At 43.4% G+C, this 19,058-nt stretch overlaps 1 protein-coding gene and 1 long non-coding RNA gene across 32 annotated transcripts in view; one reads left to right on the top strand and one right to left on the bottom strand.

Moving 5' to 3' along the window:
* Nucleotides 1-613: 613 nt before the first annotated feature.
* Nucleotides 614-3,889, bottom strand: LOC139077094 (uncharacterized). The gene is made up of 2 exons (XR_011529323.1): nt 3,771-3,889; nt 614-3,299 (listed from the first exon to the last, which is right to left on the bottom strand). It is a non-coding gene; the product is annotated as an uncharacterized lncRNA (long non-coding RNA).
* TNIK (TRAF2 and NCK interacting kinase) overlaps nt 3,286-19,058 on the top strand; it is a 383,771-nt gene continuing 367,998 nt past the window's right edge. For 29 of the 31 annotated variants that reach the window (XM_070583127.1, XM_070583120.1, XM_070583125.1 and 26 more), the window contains exon 1: nt 3,532-4,056. In XM_070583127.1, the coding sequence (XP_070439228.1) occupies nt 4,000-4,056 (57 nt within the window). In that variant the 5' untranslated portion in view covers nt 3,532-3,999. Of the gene's footprint in view, nt 4,057-19,058 lie in introns of all 31 variants that reach the window. The other 2 variants (XM_070583121.1, XM_070583113.1) reach the window with 1 other exon arrangement.

Below are 19,058 nucleotides of genomic sequence, written 5' to 3'. Positions count from 1 at the left end.
CCCATTTCTCTTGGCAATTGGTGAGCAGCTCCTTGGGGTGACCCTGTCTCCTTGGCCCAGGCACCCACATTCACAGAAAGTGCGTATCAGGGCTAGGGGTGCACACATCCACCTGCCCATTCTCATTAGCCTGCTTAATTTTCTTCATATCACTTATTACCATCTAAAATAACCTTTGTTATCGATTATTTACTCACAAGTTTATTATTGGCCTCTGTAAAGGCAAAGCTCCAGGGCCTAGTACTGTGTCTTGCACAGAGCACATGATCTATGTACATGTTGAATAGGTGAAGGAGTGAATTAGTGCCACTCTTTAGTTACTTGCCGTGATGAAAGTGCCTGCTCGTTGTAGCCATTGCTTCTGAGCTGGAAGCTGCCCCAACTTTCACCCTGGTCCCGCTCCATACAGTTTTGATTTGTGGTTCTACTAGCAATTCAATCCTGCCTGCTTTATATAACCTAGGAAGTCCTCTGAATTGCTGGACCACTGATGCTGCCTTTTTTGTCTTCTAGAACTCTAATGAATTTTTAAAAATATACTTTCTGCTACATCTAGGGATTTGTGGTGACAGAAGATGTAAGGAGTACGCTTTTAGAAGCTCCACAAGCAGTGTTACAGATTTCCACAGTGTTTATTTTAGTTGGAACATGGATTTGACATTAAATAACATTGAACTTAATATGGAGAACAGAACCCCTTTTGGGATTCTTTCTCTTTTTTATAAATATTTTTAAAATATAAAAATATTTCAAATATACAAACAGATACAGAGAACAATATAATGAATTCCCACTAGTAACAACTCAGATTTAACAATTCCAAACATTTAGCAATTCTAGCTTGAGATCTATTTTTTTTTTTTAAATAAATTAGATATCATTGTTGGGGCCTCCTCTGGGACTTCCCATTCCATTCCTCTTCCTTCCTTCTCACTACCCTGAAGCTCAACCGTACCCTTCCTGCCTGTGTCCATGCTTTTTACACTTAACTACATATTTACACAGACACATACAACAGATCATGTTCTGCAGACTTTCAAGCTGCACACAAATGACATCAATTCTTTCAATCCTTCACATGACACCAAGAAGAAAATCTCACTTAGGTTAAGTTTTGAATGCCTTTTCTGGCATTTCCTAATCTCTCTTGATAAACTAAGAGTGGGCCCCAGGATAGAAGCCTGGGGCAAGCAATGATAGCTAGCTAGAATTTAATAAGATTGCTTTATTTTCCTTCATGTTTATTTTAATGGTTTCCTTCTATTTTTTTTTTTAGCAAGTGTTGCTAGCTTTCCATTTACAGTAGCAATTTATGTTTCCTTTTAAATTAAATGTAAGAATATAGTACTGATTTAAAGAAAAATATTAAGTAAATAATAACAGTCCAGGAAGTACACAGACATGGCAAAAAATTAGGAGTTTGTACTGAAATGGCTGAAATTTGATGCACACTCGACCTAAAGGATGGAGTTGAAGTTCCTTAATGGGGCATCTAAGGTCCACCTGAGCTGATCTCTGCTTTCCTTCCCAGTCCAGTCGCCAGTCACTTCACCTCCCGCACAAACTGCTGGAGTGTCCTCCTTGCCTTACCAGCTGGAGGTGCCTCGGCTGTTGTAATCTCTCCTTTTATGGTATTTCCTGTAGCCTCATCCCTGCCTCCACTGCCTCTCTCGTCATCCTCTCCGGGTCCTAGGAAGCCCTCTACCACTTAGTACCCATTACAGTACTGAACACAGAGCTTTCTAATCTAATTCTAAATCTAAGGGTTGAATTTAGTGCCACTGTCAACGGTATCGTCAAGGCCTGAACCACTCACTAGCGCCAAAATAAACGATCCTTTTGTGATGTTTCAAATAAAATCTGGAGTATAAAATGGAGAAAAAAATCTTTATCTCATTTTTCTTATGTTTGGAGTTTTAAAAATAGTTCTGTTCATAGATCTCAATATTTGATCTTAAATTATTTTCTTTCAACATTGAGACAATACATTAATTTGTCATCTAGATTGAGGGTAAAAAAGGGACAGAGAAGGGTAAAACAAGGACGATGACAGGAAATGATAGTTTGTAACGTCATTTCGACATTACTTGGTGTCTTACTGCATGTTCCTTACTACCTCGAGCTGGATGATTTTAGTAAAAACATGAGAGATGAAATCGAGCGTTTTGAATATAACACGTTTAAACGTTTGACGTTTTAACGGCAAAAACGCCTAAACAACTGTTGTGGCCGTTAAGATGTTGGAACAATTTCAAGTTTCATGATCCACAATGCACATAAATAGATACAATAATAGAAACAGCACAGCGTATACCGAATGCTGGGTGAAAGTCTCCTAATGTCTGCAGTTGTGATGAACTTGCTGCAGTGGCTTCCATTCATTCATTCAAAAGCCTTATTCTGAAGCTGATATTCACACTACACGATTAAAATTCCTCAATGCCCTTGGCCAGAAGTATGCTCATCTTAACAGAGGTGCAGATAATGCTTTCAAAGCTACTGCTGTATTTGGGGAAGAGTTCAATTTGAGCGTTTCTTCCCGCATATTTCGCGTGGTCACCAGGGCTGGAGAGGCGGGCTGTGCCGGGAGTTTGGGGAAATGACTTCACACTCTTGATTACAGAATGTCGTGTTTACCACTGTAGACGTTCAGCCTTTAAATGAGAAAGCGGGTGGAGCAAAATCGCTCTCACGCCGTACATCTTGTATGTTACATCTTTTTCCCCCAGCCAAACTTTCTCCATCAGTCTGGGTAGGTCAGCCGCGGAAACGCTGCCTGAAAGCGAAACGCAGGGTCCTGAGGCGGCAGGTCTATGAGGTGTTGCCATACCCAGTGTCGCCTTTGGAGTTACCTGAAGCATTGCACCCAGAGAACAAGCTTCTCGTTTCTATTCGGTCGTTTCCGTGGGGAATTGCGGCACCGGCAGGTCCTGGGTGTGGCGATGCCAAAAGGGAGCTCCGATCTCCCAGCTCTCCCGCTTCTGGCAAACCTTCCCGGCTCCGAAGCGGCGAGTGACCGTCCCCCAAGACCCGCCATCCGGAATCCCGGGGGCAGCTGGCGGACCCGACCCAGCGGCCGCTGCAAATTGCTAAAGCGCGGGGCTGGGCGCGCTGTGCCAGTGCGCTTCTCCCCCATTCGTTCCGTGGCTGGAGGCGGATCCCCTTCCCAGCACACAAGTCCTTATATGCACCGGTTGCACCAGCCCGCGTTACTCCAGCCCCACAAATAATTAATGGGGGCGGGAGGGCGTCGCTCTTTCTTTTCTCTGGATTTTTTTCAGCGCTAGAGCATTTGCACCCTGTGGAGAAACCCCCAGATGCGATTGAAGGGCCATTTTGCTGCAGCGCATGAATTGGACACACAAAAATAAAGCCCCCTTGTCCCTATGATAAGCACGGCAGGGTTCAGGCACAGCTCTTCAGATCCAGCCGGATTAGCCAGCAAAAGCCCGGGCGGAAAGGGTGCACGCCCCTCCCCCACCCACGGTGGTGCAGAGGGACCGGGTCAGGAAGCGCGGCCTCTCCCCAGGCAGAAACCACGCCTCCTCCGCCTCCCCCCCCCCCCCTTTACTCCTCCCAGGAAGCGGTGATAGACAGTTCTGTGTGGTTCTCCACCCCCACCCCCCCAGCTGAGTGGAGGAGTTGATGTGTCTCATTATAACAGCCAATGCAGCCGTCATCCACGCACAAGCAAAGCAGCATGTCCCATTTAAATACACCCACGCAGCCCGAGCGCCCTTAGCCGATCAGGGCGCGCAGCCCACACGCACCGCGGCTCCGGGCTTGGAGATCCGCGCAGGTTGGGCTCCCGGACCCCGCCGACCGACGCGCGGAGGATCGGGATCCGGCACTGCCGGGCGGGGGTGGGCGGGGGAGGCTGGGCCCGGGGCCTCTGGCGCGACACCCGCATGAGGACGCGAGTGAAATAGACCAAGGTGGAATTTCCAAGGGAGAAGCTTCGGGGTGGTTTTGGTCCATTTCTCCGGCAAAGAAGTAGACATGGCGAGCGACTCCCCGGCTCGCAGCCTGGATGAAATCGATCTCTCGGCTCTGAGGGTGAGCAGAACATGTTTTCTGATTTCTTTCCAGTGGTTTGGGTCAGACTGAATGGGCTCGGTGCGTGGACGGGGGCTGGGGCTGGTGGGCAGAGGCGGGGGAATGCGATAGGGAGGGAACATGGTTTCTGGTTTTGATTCCGGGGCTGCCGAGGTGCGCTTGGCTGAGCCCCCACGGCAGGGGCTGTGCGGTACGTGTCCCCCTTTGGTTGTAGCCGAGGCTCCCCCGAGAGCGCGTGGAGCTTATGCCAGTTTCATCTTAGACCGATGAAGAGCATTAAAATGAAAGGCTCAATCTGTGTGTGTGTGTGTGTGTGTGTGTGTGTGTATGTGTATACACAAGCCGCGGGCAGTCGTCTTGTGCCAAGGCGCGAGACCCCTCTGTCCCTTTCTGCAAAAAGAAGAACAGCGTGAATAAAGGTACTGGCTCCTCAGGTTTTCCAGCTACCTGCAAGATGGTATTGTGAGCCTGGCTGTCCCCGCGAAGGCGAACCTGCCGCTCCAAGGGGGCAGCTATTGCTGTGCTCGCCTCATAGATGGCAACTGCCTCCCCTTCCCCCTTTTCTGCCTTCTGCGCCCCGACTCCCCCTCAGCGCTCTCTTAAATGCCGGTCTGCCACTCACCTTTATTTATGGTTTTAACTCAGCCATGCCTGTGCTTTCTGACTTTGTGGCTGTGACATTTCAGTTTTATGGCTGAACTTAAGCAGGTGAAAGGGATGTGTTCTCTGCCTTTCCCCAATCAGACCGGAACTCCCGGGAGTGTGTGTGTGTGTGTGTGTATTTTCCCCGCGTCTGCGGCCAGTCCTTTGTAGAGAGCACTTCCCTCCCCCGCCCCGGCCTCACCGGTTTGCATTTACCTTCACGTGAATTGACTCCGACGTCGTTTCATTGTATCGACTGAGGCATCACTGATACAGAATCCATTTTGCTGTTGTTTTGAGATCAGAGTACCAGGAATCCCAGTGCAGCCTCGACGCCACCCCACCCCCAACCCCATTCCCAACACACTCCTTCGGGGAAGGAAGGGGTAGAGCTTTCTTGCCTTTTGAATTAGATGCTGCCTGCCGGGAAGGGGGGAGGGGAGGGGGTGGCAGCAGGGGTCTGAGAAGGATCGGACACCAATTTAAGGACAGCTTCTTCCTCTCTTGAACCAAAAATAAATTTGAATTTTAAAGAAGCCACTGCATCTCCTTGAGGCATGGAGAGTCGGAGACCGAGTCGGTGGTGGCTCTCAGCGCGGAGACGGGCAGGATGGGTGAAGCTCGGAAGTTCACACGCCCTCCTGAGGAATACATTGTTAGACTGATGCTAAATCTCGGCGCCGTGTGCCTGAATCTTCAGTACTTCTCCTGACATTGCCTCCTTCTCTACGGTTATTTTAAAGACCTACCTTTACGGTCAAAGTGGTACTTTTTCTTTAGTCTCCTCAATCGTCTCTCCCTTCCCCCCTCTTTTATACTCCCCCTCCCTCTCTCCTTAATCCTTCTTTCCAAGAGGTGAGTTTTCTGCAAGGCAGTCAAGGCGTTGAGAAGGAACAGAGATGCCATTTGAAATTGGCTTTTTTGATAGTTGGGCGGCGAAAGCCCATTCATGTGTTTGTACAGTAAGTGTCTATTTCCCTGGCCCCAAAATGCCACATTCAGAACCCACTGACCCCTGGGCAGCTGGGGGTGGGGGTTGGTAACAGGGTGGGTGCTTGGGCCAAGTCTGTGGCTTCCTGCCTTACAGACTGTTGTGTTCATTTGCCCTACTTTCTGTGCTGGGAGTTGCTGCCAGCCGGTTAATCAGGTGGATGGATGGCCCCGACTTCAGGGTAGGGGAAAGTGGCAAAGGCAGGGGATGGAGTCTGAACAATGGGCAAGCCTTGTGATTTCCCTGAGTTGGAATCTCCACACCACTCTGATGGAAAGCGCTCTAATGTGATTTTCAGTTGGGCTGGGCTGGAGGGGTCTCTCATGGGCTTTTTTCCTGGGAAGGTTTTCTGAGATGCCGAGCACAGAGCCTACAGGCTTGTGAGCCTCCATGAGGGCTCACCAGCCAGCCTGGAGTGCTGTCCACTCATAGGACGACTGTGCTCCTGAGATCTGTGTTTTGAAAAGACATCTTTGTGGGATTCACTGGCGTTGCCCTTTGTGGCCTGGGCTTAGTGCTCTGCCTCTGTATTTCTCCCTGCAGGAGGTGTGGGAAGAGGGAGGGCTACAGCTGGCTCAGGAGCTGGGGAACTGCTGGCTGAAAGACTTCAATGCCAATGTGGAGACAGTTGCGTCCTGGCGGGCTGGGGTCTGCCACCTGTCTTGTGGTGGGTGAGGTGTGCAGGCCTGGAGGGAGTGGGTCCAAAGGCCATGTAGGTAATCTCCACAGATCAGGGGGCAGATCATGTCTGTCTGTCTTCCCACGTTAGGAGAGGTGGGCTCATCTAGATGAAAGGTCTCATTTGTTCCTAAATTCTCAGTGAAGCCTGCCTGCTGAGGATGCCTGACCCCTGAAATGCAGCCAAGGTCAGCGGCCTCTGGGAGAATGTGATGCACCCCTACCAGTGCCTCGCTGTTTCGGTGGCTCTTTAATGTACACAATCAAGGCTCTTTTTGTCAACCCTGCGCTCAGTGCATGAAAAGCAGATCCTGGCTGGAAAGGCCTTCATCCTTCTCACTTTGGGGGCTTATTGTTCTCGGCCAGTGATCCCAGACTGGACCTAGTCTAAATTTTCTCCAAATAGCAACAATGCATAATTTAAACGAGAGCAACCAGTGACGGCACTGATCATTTAAATTATGCAAGATTTGGGCAGCTTTTAAAAGTAAGATAAAACAGGATCTTTTTTGGTTAGAAAAAGGATGATCCGAATCCAGTTTCCTTAGTCCCGATTTTTAGAGCTCCGGAGATAAACCAAGTCTTGAGGGAGGGGGATGAGTTCATAGATTTAGAAGGGGAAGAGAATTGTAGAACACTTAGCCACTCCTTGCATTTAATCCCTGGGAAACTGAAGCCCAGAGAGGTGGAGCCTATTGCCCAAGGTCACACAGTTAAACCTCCACCTTCTTGGGAGTGGGGGGAGTAAGAAGGGTGGTTTGGGGAGAGAATCTAGGTTTCCTGACTCCTCATTCAGTGCTCTTTTCTCTAAGTCACATTGCCTGTGGTTGATTCAGAAATCAATGATACATTTTCTGCCTGAGCAAAAACAGTGGCAGAGAGGAATAATTTCAACAGGGTCATGGAATTTTATTTCTCGAGAATGGAGAAACTGCTTCGTGCACTAAGCTCGTGGTACATGAAACCAAGGAGCTGTAAGATTCCTTTGAAATTAATCTTGTTCCGTCCCCTTCAATTCCTCCTCTGCAGGCAAATGACTGAATAATCTAGGACAGATGGTTGTCCTGCATGGTAACCTCTCTCCGTAACCCATCTCCCTCTGAACATGTCCCACGGGGTCAGTCTAGACATACACATTACTCAGATGTCTCTGCATGTGAGGTTTATAGAGTTCTATGTATGTTTTGTATAATCTATGTGGATACTTATTTTATATATAGTACTGTGGATATAAACTATCCATGTGGGTGTATGAAATGTGTGTATACACACATGCATAGGCTACAGAAAACAATCTACTCATTCAAACCCAGGGCTTGAGTCATTCTTCCTTTCAAGACATCACAGTATTAAAAGAAATGAAATTTGCCACCAGTAACTTTATTCCATACGAGGTGAAATCAGCCCAGAAAGCTTTTTGGAGATTAGCATATATCTGAATCTGAGCGCCTTGGCTGTCCTCAGCTTGGCCCACAGAGTAAGACAGTCAAGGCCAAGATTCGCCACTGCTGACTTCATACCCTAAGTTTCTGCCAGGACTCGCACTCACTTTTCTGTTTGAACAGAATTAGATGACCTCTGCTTGTCTTTCCCCCTACTCCTCGCTCCCTTCTGGACCTAGCTATTTCTTTCTCCATCAAAACCTAGATTTAAGAATTCTCCTCATCTGGAAGACTTGCACACATCCTTTCTGCTACACTTGTGTTATAAATGGTATGGGGTTTTCTTTCTGCCTGCTCACTAAACTGTGGGTTCCTTCAGGCCAGAGGCTAGGTCTTGGTCGTCTTTGAGTCCCTCGTCCCAGTTAGTTGAATAAATGAATAGATGCATGAATGAGTGAGCGGGAGGGTGGAGTGTACTGAGCACCAGATTTTATGTCCATGTCTTATGAGTTTTGTGACTTTGGGTAAGTCATTCAGCCATAATTAACTTAAAAATGGTAGTGATCACAAGTGCTTGCCTTCCTCACAAGCTGATTTCAATAATCAAATAAAGCATTTCTAGCAATGCTTTGAAAACCATAAAGCACTAGAAGAATATGCTATTTCATAATTAAATAGAATTTTATGGGAAACTTGATTCCACCAACATTTGATCCCAATGATTGTACCTAATCAAAAGTGATCCTGAGAAAAAGATATCAGAAGGTCCTACATCTTTTTAATAGTAGTTTTTCTTTTTTTTAAAAAAATTATTTTATTGAGGTCATATTGGCTTATAACATTGTGTAAATTTCAGGTGTACATTATTATATTTCAGTTTCTGTATAGACTGCATCGTGTTCACCACCAGTAATCTAGTTTTTATCCATCACCATACATGTGTGCCCCTTTACCCCTTTCACCCTCCCCCACCCCCTTCCTCTCTGAGTACCTTTTCCCTTTTGTGCAAATATGGCCTTATACGTTTCTCTGTTGGCTTAGGTTGACCTTGCCCCAGTATCAGCATTCATTACATATGAGGTGAGCCCAGTCTGGAAGCTTTTTGGGGATTAACATATTTCTAAACCAGCATCAATTATCAGCATTCTTCATTAAAACCTTCTTTTTCTTTAACTTTTTCACCTCTTTATGGATTAACCATTATTCAAATAAAAACATGTTTATTATGCCGGTGCCTTTTCAGAGTTTGTGTGTGTGGTGTGCGGGGGACAGGGGGAGGGAGTGGGCACCTGAAATGAGACACTGCTGGTCCAGTTTTTAAAACCTTCTGGTCAGAGGTCTCGTGGGGCTTAAAGAAATCTTGAAACATTGTTAATTCATTACCCCAGAGCACTTAATTAAATTTGGTCTGAAGTGACAGTTTAGTAAAGTTGCATTAATTGATAACAGTATCTTAAAATGGTAATAACATAGCAGTTTTGTTTTGTTTTTTGTGAGGAAGATTAGCCCTGAGCTAACTACTGCCAGTCCTCCTCTTTTTTTACTGAGGAAGACTGGCCCTGAGCTAACATCCGTGCCCATCTTCCTCTACTTTATATGTGAGACGCCTACCGTAGCATGGCTTGCCAAGTGGTGCGATGTCCGTACCCGGGATCCAAACCTACGAACCCTGGGCTGCTGAGAAGCAGAAGGTGCGAACTTTACTGCTGCGCCACCGGGCCGGCCCCACATAGCAGTTTTTAAATCAGATACATTTGTTGGTTTTTAGAGATTCATTAAACAGGTGCTTTGTCTGCAATGACATTGCTTAATAATAAAATAGGTTGTAGTGGTAGATATCAGAACATCAGAGAAATATGCATAATCATTTTCAGTATTCGTTATTAACTGTTGTAATTTAGTGCAAAAGCTAATATAAGTGATGGTTTGCTGTTTGCATAATTATCTACTTAGGTCATGCAGTATTTTGTGGATGAAAGAATACCCAACAATTTTCCTTCATGGAAACATCAAATTTTTCCCCCTTATGTGTAAGACTCTTAGAAATCTTGTAACTTTGAGCCTTGCTGGTTGGCCCTTTCTTCTTTCTGTGCCTCTGCCCTGGAATTAATCTTTTGTGCCCTTCGTGTTTTGACACCGTTCCTTCTTTCATTGATTCCAGTTCTCATGTCCACCCGGCTCTCAGCTACCGTGACGCAGTCATGGCTGCTGTGCCCGCTGAGCACAAGCAGTCTCTCTCTGAGTCTGTGTTCCTGATAGAATTTGGGATAACTTGTGTCTGAAAGATGCTTTCCTGTCAGACTGGTCCTTCCATTTCTGTGGGGGAAGTAGCTCTCTAGAATAGGGCCTGCACTAGCAGTGCTGAGAATTCCAAGAAAATCTGGGTGATATTTTTTGAATGAAATGTTGTTCTGCACATATAAATATAAGATTCCTAGTGGAAAGAGAGGGAGGACTTAAATAGAAAATGTTGGATGAAACCCGCTTGTAATTTCTTCCATTCTGGTTGGAAGCTTATTTCCCTCTAGAGAAAGATGCCTCTCTGCTTTTTAGATGCCTGGGCGGTCTCCAGTGATCTCCAGGAGGTGCCTTGAAATTCTCACAACACATTTTATTTCACCCCAATCTTAAAACTCCTTCCTTAATATCAATTGCCTGAGTCCCCTTGTCTCCATCCCTCCCTTCAGCTGCTCTGGTTGCTCTTCCCTTGGCAGCACCCATGACAAGACTTGCCTCCTACAGCTCCACCGCCGGCCTCTCCCAACTAGTTTCCCTTGTTCACTGCAGCCATGTTAGTCTTCCTAAAACACAGTTGCATTCTGGGTGTTCCTTATTCTCCACCTTCTTGACTCCTCACAGCCTATAGACCAAAGGCTGAACTCCCCAGCATAGCATCAAGACCAGCTCTGATTCTGCTGGGTCTCCCACCGTGCTGCAGTTTTAGGAACCACTCCTTCACTGCTCCCACAGGGAACAACTTCCTTCTCGCCATGCTCTGAGGGCATGCCCTACCTTATTCTCCTTTTCTGTACCTACTATCCTAACAGTAAGGATTCAAATGCTACCTTTTCTGCAAAATTGTACCTGATTTCTCTCAGATAGAAATTATCCCTCCCATTTGTAAACGTTCTCAGAACTGATCTCACACCTCTTTTAGAACACTCAGAACTTTCTGTCTTGGATTATACTCACTACTAGACAGCAAGCTTCATGAAGGCATCATATATTTGAGGAATCCCCACCAGGAGGACCTCTGGGGCTACAGGGCCCGGAAAATGTAGATCGGGAAAGGGAATAAAGACTGCGGAATTGTTAAAAATTTAGTTAAAAATAAAGCCCTTTCTTCTGGTTATAAAATCAACGCATGATCATTGCAGAAAATTTGGAAGATGGGGAAGAGGCAAAAAGAATTCCCAAGGATAACCACGTATATATTTTGGTATATGGCTTAGTAGTTTTTTTCTATGCATAGCTAAATAGATAGCTTTAAAAAAATTGAGATTATATTGTATCTCTTATCTGGAACTTGTTTTTCAAACTTAATAATCAGCCTTTTTGTATGCTATTAATATTTTTCTATGGCATAAGTTTTAAAACTCTTTATCATGGGGAATTTTAAACTTATGTAAAAGTAGAAAGAATATTGGAATGCTTGTCCATTGCTCATGGGAATATAAAATGGTGCAGCCACTTTGGAAGACAGGTTGGCAGTTCCTCAAAATGTTAAACATAGAGTCACCATATGACCCAGCAGTTCCAGTCCTAGGTATATACCCAAGAGAAGTGAAAACATATCCACACAAAAATGTGCGCACAGATGTTCATAGTAGCTTTATTCATGATAGCCAAAAAGTGGACACAATGCAAATGTCCATCAACTGATGAATGAATAAACAAAATGTAGTATATTCGTACAATGAAATATTATTCGGCAGTAAAAGGAAGTGCTGATACACACTATAACATGAATAAATATTATGCTAAGTGAAAGAAGCCAGATGCAAAAGGTCATGTGTTATATGATTCCATTTATGTGAAATGTCGAGAATAGGCAAATCCATAGGGACAGAAAGTAGATTAGTAGCTGCTGGAGCTGGAGGAGAGGGGGAGCGGTAAGTGACTGCTGATGTCCTAAAATTAGATAGTGGTGATTGTCACTCAACTCTATGAGTATACTAAAAATCACTTGTCTACTTCAAAAGGGTGAATTTTATGGAATGTGAATTAAATCTAAGTAAAACTGTTATTTAAAAAAGTAGACAGAGTAGTATAATGAGTCCCCAACTTAAAAATTATCCAGTCGAGGGGCTGCCCCATGGCCAAGTGGTTAAATTCGAGAGTTCCACTTCGGAGGCCCAGGGTGTTGCTGATTTGGATCCTGGGTGCTGACATGGCACTACTCATCAGGCCACGCTGAGCCGGCATCCCACATGCCACAACTAGAAGGAGCCACAACCAAAATATATACAACTATGTACTGGGGGGATTTGGGGAGAAAAAGCAGCAAAAAAAAAAAAAAAGATTGGCAACAGTTGTTAGCTCAGGTGCCAATCTTAAAAAAAAAAAAAAAAATTACCCACTCGTGACCAGTCTTGTTTTATCTACACCCTCATCCATTTCCTCCCCTATATTATTTTGAAGCATTATATCATTTCATTTGTAAATATTTCAGTATGAATCTCTAAAAGATAAACACTCTTAAAAAATACATAACCACAATACTGTCATGCCTAAAAAGTTAGTATATGATTTTAAATTTCTTCAAATATTCAGTCAGTATTCAAATTTCTAACTGTATATTTTTTTTTTTTTTTTTTTTTTTTTTTTTATAACACTGATTTTTTTTTTTTTTTTTTTTTTTTTTAAAGATTTTATTTTTTCCTTTTTCTCCCCAAAGCCCCCCGGTACATAGTTGTGTATTCTTCGTTGTGGGTTCCTCTAGTTGTGGCATGTGGGACGCTGCCTCAGCGTGGTCTGACGAGCAGTGCCATGTCCGCGCCCAGGATTCGAACCGACGAAACACTGGGCCGCCTGCAGCGGAGCGCGCGAACTTAACCACTCGGCCACGGGGCCAGCCCCTCTAACTGTATATTTTTAATGACTGCTTAGCATTTTATTGTGGGGCTGTATCACAATGTATTTAACCGATTCCATGAAGCTTTCCGTTATTTCCAATTTTTCAGTTCTTGTAAATAGTGCTTCGATAAACATCCTTACACATAAGTCTTTGTACATCTCAGTTTCCTTAGAATAACTTGCTAGTTCAGTTTACAATGAAATTGCATGAATGAGCTTTAAGCCTCTTAACATTGTCAAATTACCTGCCTATTTCCTGTGAGGTAGGTGTGTATCATTTACAAATGAACACATGAGACTTAGAAAAGTCAGTTAATTTACCAAAGGTCATAGAGCTACTAAATGGCTGAGCTTACGACTGACCTGCCCCAAAGCCACCGCCCATAGTGACTCACTTGGCCATTATTTGACTTACGGATGGACATTGTCATGACTTCAGAATTATCTGATGTATTATCTCCCTGGGGTTCACACATTTCCCAGAAGCCTTTTGTTCTGGGCACAAGATCTCTTTGATGAGCATAATGGTGTTTTAAATGTTATTTACAAGGTATTTCTTCCTTATGATTTTGCTTTTCAAATAACCCAGGTCAGCTTTGAATATGTTAATTGTTCTTTTTCTTGCCTGAAAAGCTGAAAACATAAAATATGAACCATTTTGGGATTAGCAGTGGTTTCCTTGTACATCATGTATAAGGGATGTGTACATTTAATCTGTCATTCTCTTTGGAAAATCATCCAACAAGTGTATTTGGAAGTTCTGTGGAATCAGGTTCAAAGGTTTCCATTTTTCAAGAATTGGAGACCAATGAATATGTGATTATCACAGAAGATAGCAAGATGGGCCAGAGGACATGTTATGGCCGAGGCTGTTCTCAAGCTGTTATCTGCCAGATTATTATTAAAATCAAAATCTTGAGTTACACTTTTTTTTCACATGAATGTAGATGTTTTAAGATTACAGTGTAGGAAATGGAAGATGGAGCTGGCAACCGAAAGAGTAGAGAGCCCTGTGTTTTGGACCACAATCTACTTTCCACCTGGTTTATAAGTAAGAAACTATTAAAATTGACACAACTTTGTGGTTGTCATTCTTATAGAGGCCAATTGCCTTGATTTACTAGATTTTATAACCTAACCCTCCATTTAAGATGCTTGTAAATTGTTTATACCTAGGGTAAAAATCCAGAGTTTCACATGGACATGGTTTCATCCTTTCTACTTCTAGGTTTATGTTTTAGCTGCCTGTAATCAAATTACAGCAGTGTGGTGGGTGGAATAGGTTGTGAGCAGTAATTGCAAACTGTATTTAAATAATAATAATAATATTTAGCATTTATAGAGCACTTTATATCTTCAAAGTACTTGCAAACATTATCTAATTAAATTCCCTGATTATAATCTGGATATAAATGCACTGAAATCCAGAACAGGGTCATGGGAAAAGTATGCTTTTGAAAGTTAATGCTAGCTGTGCTTTAAAAATCTGCAGTGATGGGAGAGTTAGAGCTTGGGATTCTGTTGGAGTGTTTTTGTACATCCTTTTGTTCAGCCTGGTGGTGGGTTTAGGTTGTATCTGCACTTCCTCAGTGCCTCTGCTTGATTTCTCATCGTTGAGGACTGAGTGCTGAACATCACTCTGGTCCTTACAGATACTAAAATATGAACAACGTAAATAAGCTTTAAAATGGGCTCCCTCACTACATTTTGTGCCCTGGCCGCGGATGAAACTCCCATTAGTAAGTGAAATGAAGTGGGGTAGTGCAAGGAAGAATGGCTATGCATTGTGGTTTAGTAATTTCTATCTGAGAAAAATAGATTAAACTGCACTGTAGGATACGTCATAAAGAAATGCATTGGAGAAATGAAACGTCTTTAGTTCGACTGTACAAGGACTTCTTGCTGTTTTGGACATGTGTCTGTGTGTTGTCCCCTTGCATGTATGTCCTATGTTGGCAATTTCGATAGTGTTGGAGCGGGGACCTGCGTGGCTTACCCAGTAGGTAGCAGAGGATTCTGCAGCTGGTAGATTTTCAGTAAATGTTATCCTGTGCATGAGGTTTTCTAAGAGCTGGTTGACAGGTTAACTGCCTAAACAGTGGTTCTTAAAGTGAGATCCTCGCATCAACAGCTTCATAATCATCTCTTAGGTCCTGAGCTACTGAATCAGAAACTCTGGGGGTGGGGCCCAGCAATCTGTAAATTAAGAAGCCCTCCAGGTAATTCTGATGCGCTTTAGAGTTTCAGAACCACTGTAAACCGCCTAACTGTTTAAAAGACAATTTTCTTTCTTCTTGTTTCTTCCGTTCTAGTTCATTCATTCAGAAAATATTTATTGAGCATCTACTGTGTGCCTCGCATTGTTGTAGATGCTGAAGATATAGTAATGAAGACACACGTGAACGCTGTCCTCATAGATCTTAGTGCCTAATGAATCAGAAGAAATAATCATGAAAATGATTTCCTAAATACAAGTTGTTTGGAAACACACAGAACATATCCACAGAAATTTGGGTATGGCCTGAAAATATTGCAGAGTAGGAAAGGACATAGTGATTTCCATAAAATTGCTGCAACTTTTTCGTCAGGCATATGGCTTCAAATTTGAAAGGCATATACTTTTAGGAATATGGAATTTAAAATTCCACACTAATGTTATATGCATTTGAATTGTTTGTAAGAAAGAGGAATACTTGAAATGGAAAAGTCTATAACTTTCAACTTAAAATCCTGGACTATTCTTTGCATGGGCAATTAAAAAAAAATTATTATTAGCAAGTTTATTCAAGGGACGGAAAAGTCCCACCCCCATGATCAAGAAGAGGCATCCTTCTGGTGTTTAATTTCCTGTTTTTTCCTATGGACCTGTAGGGATTCAGTTTAAAGTCCCAAGAGCTGCTGACATTTGCATAGAAGATGAAAAAAAGAATCCATATTCACAAACTCTTTCAGGCCTGCTTTTGTTTGAAGCCTGAAATCTTTAGGTTGTTTATTTTTTGAGACTTGGAAAATGGAATGGACTTGGAGTCTAGACAGCAGGTTAAAGGATTTCCTTATTGAGAAATCCCACAGCCTTTCCTTGTAACAACAATCTGTAAACGTCTCTTACCCAGCCACAAAGATGTCCCGTCTCATTTAATCTGCAGTTCTTAGATGAACCCACTGCTTATATTGCAGATTTTTTTTATTTGGGGGAGGTTGATGATGATTATAGTTATTAAGGCAACTTTGTACACAACTTAATGATGAGCATATATCAAAATTTTATTTCATACTCACTGCTGGGGAAGATGCTTTTGAAAAATCAAATTCAAAGACCCCTCTTGGAAGACGTATTTTAAAGGGCAAAGAGGTGATTAGATAATCATCATTAGACTGGATATAAAAATTATCTGGTTAAGTACGGTTAAGTGTTTTGCAGTATTGACGACTGGGAGGGCAGATCCAACATTCTCCAAGTATCGTTCAAGTATCAGGGACTTGCACAAGCATTTTTAATCAGGAATGTTAATTACTCTCTGGATGGGGCAGTGAAATTAACTACATCATTCAGAAAAGTTCTACCTGAGACCAACTTTGGGACAATTTCGTGTCTAGCAGTGGTGGTATCTTAGGCCCTGAGGAAACGACGAATTTGCAATGGCTTCTTTGCCTCCATTTGCATAGTTGAAAGGATCCTTGGATGGGACTGTGGTTTTCCAGTTGAACTCCTAAGACTCTGTTAGAGGCCGGAGACTCTGGGTAGCAGTGGAGCCTGGAGGATTCTGGTGCTGGTGTCCTACTATGGAATAGCTGATAAGGTCAAAGTCAAGTGTCTGCTGTTCCTAAAAGTACGCTTCCTTTTCTATTTTCTTTAAACTGGTAGCTCCGGCACCAGTCAGAGAGAACTCAGTTTTCTTTCCATGCAAACAAATAAACAAAAGAAAGACTGCTCTCCTGGAGCTTCAAGACCCAGATGCGACTCTGGGAAGGAACACTGCACAGGCTCTTTGGTCCCAACAATAGTTATGTTCTCTGTGAGTATTTTAAAGACGTAACTCGCGCTGCTGTTGTAGTCATCATTTCTTGAATATGAACAGCTTTTATTTTTGGAGAAGAACAGATGTAAAAGTGTGAATACAGAAGTCTACATATTTTGGCAGGGCGTGGGGGCTGGGGAGCAGGAGGAACAGTGTTTCTTTAAAATCATGGGAACCCAATCTTAGTTACTCCTTTGTTTTTCTTGAGTGACTGGAAATTAGCAGGGGAAATCTCCTGGAACCTGACCAGCTGGGTACCTAAACCTCCACTTAACTGATTGCACCAGAAAAAGTGCTAGTGGGTAATTAGTGTAGGTCCTCATCGCTGGGAACAAAAAGGATCCCTCCCTAGGAGGCAACCTGTCTGTGAAGAGAGGAGATTGTACACATTAGTGACATACATAGGACCCTCAAAGTACAATGTTGGGGAGAGAGAGATCCAAGCCCCACAAAGGGGGTTTGTTCTCTAGATTGGAAAAGTCTGAGTGGAAGGAGTTTGAGAGCTTGGTGGTCTCTAAACCAAACCTCTCACCAGTTGTCCGGGTGCCCACCTGCTCCTTTAATTTGTGAGTATGTTTGTAAAAGGTATGTGGGGTTTTCAAAGCAGCGGGGGCATTCCTGTGACTATTCTCTGTCCCCTTGAGGCCAGGTGTGTTTCTTTTCTTTTCTGGAAGCAGGGTCTCTGCTTTGTCACTCATCACCTGATACCGTGCAAGTTGCATCAGATTTAAAGAAATAGTTCCCTGACCTTCTTTCCAGGTTCCTGGCTGTGGTTGCTGCCTTCTGTAAGTTGCTGCTGGCTGGCAGGATTCACAGTTAGGATTTTGTCCCTGTGGAGACTGTGTTTGGTGTGCGAGACACGTTCTCATTTATCACGCTTGCTTCCTTGATAACTCCCCTTTGGCAGATGTTTTGGTCCAATTTTCCATGACCATTAGGTCTACATGGTTGTTTGGTATTGCATTTCGATACGAAATGATTTCAAGCATATTTCAAATGAACATCTCTGATAATTTCTTCTCTAAATTTCAGTGAAATTTGGAATGTGAATAAATTACAAGGCCTTGTGAACTCCATGGTTCACACAACTGCTAGTTAAAACTTTATTCAGGCTATGCTTCATGCCATCAAAAATGTAAATCTGGAATTAAAAATATACCTGAGGATGTAGATAAACTGCAACCCTCATGCATTACTGGTGGGAATGTAAAATGGTGACTCCACTTTGGAAGACAGTTTGGCTGTTTCTGAAAAAGTTTAAGATAAATTTGCTATGTGTCCCAGTAATTCCACTTCCAGTTCTGAATATCTACCCAAGAGAAATGAAAACAAGCAAAAACTTGTACATAAATGTTCATAACAGTATTATGCATAATAGCCAGAAAGTGGCTATTATGTCTATCAACTGATGAACAGGTAACACAATGTGGTGGAATATAGTGGAATACTATTTGGCAATGAAAAGGAATGGAGGACTGATACATGCTACAACGTGGATGTTATGCTGAGTGAAAGAAGGTAGATGCAAAAGATGACATACTGTGTGATTCTATTTATATGAAATGTCCAGAAAAGGTAAATCTATAGAGATAGAAAATAGGTTAGTGGTTGCATAGAGCTGGAGATGAAAACAGGAGTGATTGCAACTGGGCATGTCGGATCTTTCTGAGGTGACGAAATGTGTTCTAAAATTGGATGGTGGTAACATGAATGAATTTTATGGTATGTAAATTATACCTCAGTAAGGCTGTTAAAATATAATATCCCGGAGACATTGCTTCACGGTTGGGTGAGGTCCATGCACCATGAGGGCAAATCCTCCAGTGAGGTTATTCCGGTACTTCTAGGAAGGCCATCTCTTCAGCGCTTTGGAGGACGAGGACTCCGGTCCTCTCTTCTGCTTTCTACTTAGCTTCACGTCATCCCTTATTCTGCAGGGCTTCTCATATTTTATGAACGTAATCACGGTCACTTCCTTCCAGAGAAGGCGGCCCAGATAACTTATCTCTCCTTCCAGAAAAGGGAGGACTTTGGAGCCGGGACTGGGGTCACCGTTGCTGTCTGAAACTGTTCCTTACTGAGCTGCTTTCAGTTCTCAGTGTTTCCCGCTGTGACTCACCCTGTGCTGTTCCGCATGCTGTTCTCTGCCTAGAGTAAGTCGCCTCCAGTCCTTGTAGTTAACAAATAATTTCTTTGTTTGTCTCCCCCCACCCT

Source organism: Equus przewalskii, chromosome 18 (genome assembly GCF_037783145.1).
Source record: "Equus przewalskii isolate Varuska chromosome 18, EquPr2, whole genome shotgun sequence".
NCBI lineage: Eukaryota > Metazoa > Chordata > Mammalia > Perissodactyla > Equidae > Equus > Equus przewalskii.
This window is presented reverse-complemented; position numbering and strand designations above follow the sequence as displayed.